Here is a 1,123-nt window from a genome sequence, read left to right as displayed (position 1 = left end):
TATGAATTCAACTGATATCCCACCTATTTTTTCCTTCCTTTTCTTTTCGCTACGAAAACAGTGCTGGGAGAAAGCCCTTGGGTTTATTTCTGTATTACATCAGAATGTCATATAGGAGAGCTGAGAGTGGCTTGACATCAAAAGGTGACAAAAGTATAGCTTTACTTTATTGTTTACTTTTAGATACTACTTTGGAATTTAATATTTGCTCCAAGCGCAAATGTTCAGTATTTAAATAACGCTGACGTAAAAATATATAAAAATATCGTGAAATTTGAGCTTAGAATGAAACGAAGATTTCTATTTCATATTTATTCGTTATCATTTTTCAAATCCAGTGCTCATATTATGACACCGCTTCAGCGACCATACCCACCATGTCCGAAACCTCCGAATCCTCCGTGTCCGAATCCACGTCCAAATCCGCCATGTCCGAAGCCTCCGAATCCGCCGTGTCCGAATCCTCCATGTCCGAACCCACCGTGCCCGAAACCTCCGTGTCCCCGAAAACCGGGTTCAGGGTCAGGATTGGCTCCCGCGAATGCCAAAAGAAGGGCAGCGCAAACCAGCAAAATTACCTGCGAAACAGACAAGTTAAATCTAAAGCTGCTTTCACAATCCGGAAGTCATAAAAATAATGGCTGGCGACTGGCAAATCACGGAATGCAATCAGTCTTACTTCCAAAATTCTCAACAGTCACGTTAAAATATCAGTTGATATCTTCTGAGCAAAGTAATCTAACTTCAAAAGCATCATACTTGAGTAATCGTTACAAATTCCATAATGATATTTCAATGTGTTCATGATTTCTATCTCAGAAGGACTTATTTCCATACAGAATGATAATTTGAACTTACTGTCTTGATCATGTTGCAGTCTCTGTGAGAAGACAAGTGCCAGACACCACCCCAGAAAGCCCTTTATATCCTCCAGTCGAGCTCTCCGGCGCAAGACATGGCTTCCCGGCCAAGGACATGGAAACAGGACCCGACCTTCAGACTCCTGGGCGATTCGATTCGATTCATTTTGCATGTTGAATTGTTATTTAGTTTGCGTAATGTTTTTGACTGATGCTCACTAAGTGCTAATTGACAATCTTATGGTACATTTCCAAGCTCTACC

At 41.1% G+C, this 1,123-nt stretch overlaps 1 protein-coding gene across 1 annotated transcript; it reads right to left on the bottom strand.

The window, feature by feature from the left end:
• Window positions 1–359: 359 nt before the first annotated feature.
• Window positions 360–870, bottom strand: LOC119591020 (keratin-associated protein 19-2-like). The gene is made up of 2 exons (XM_037939749.1): window positions 859–870; window positions 360–578 (listed from the first exon to the last, which is right to left on the bottom strand). Exons 1-2 carry the CDS (start codon window positions 868–870, stop codon window positions 360–362), a joined length of 231 nt encoding a protein of 76 aa, XP_037795677.1.
• Between the last annotated feature and the right edge of the window lie 253 nt (window positions 871–1,123).

Source organism: Penaeus monodon, chromosome 28 (genome assembly GCF_015228065.2).
Source record: "Penaeus monodon isolate SGIC_2016 chromosome 28, NSTDA_Pmon_1, whole genome shotgun sequence".
NCBI lineage: Eukaryota > Metazoa > Arthropoda > Malacostraca > Decapoda > Penaeidae > Penaeus > Penaeus monodon.
This window is presented reverse-complemented; position numbering and strand designations above follow the sequence as displayed.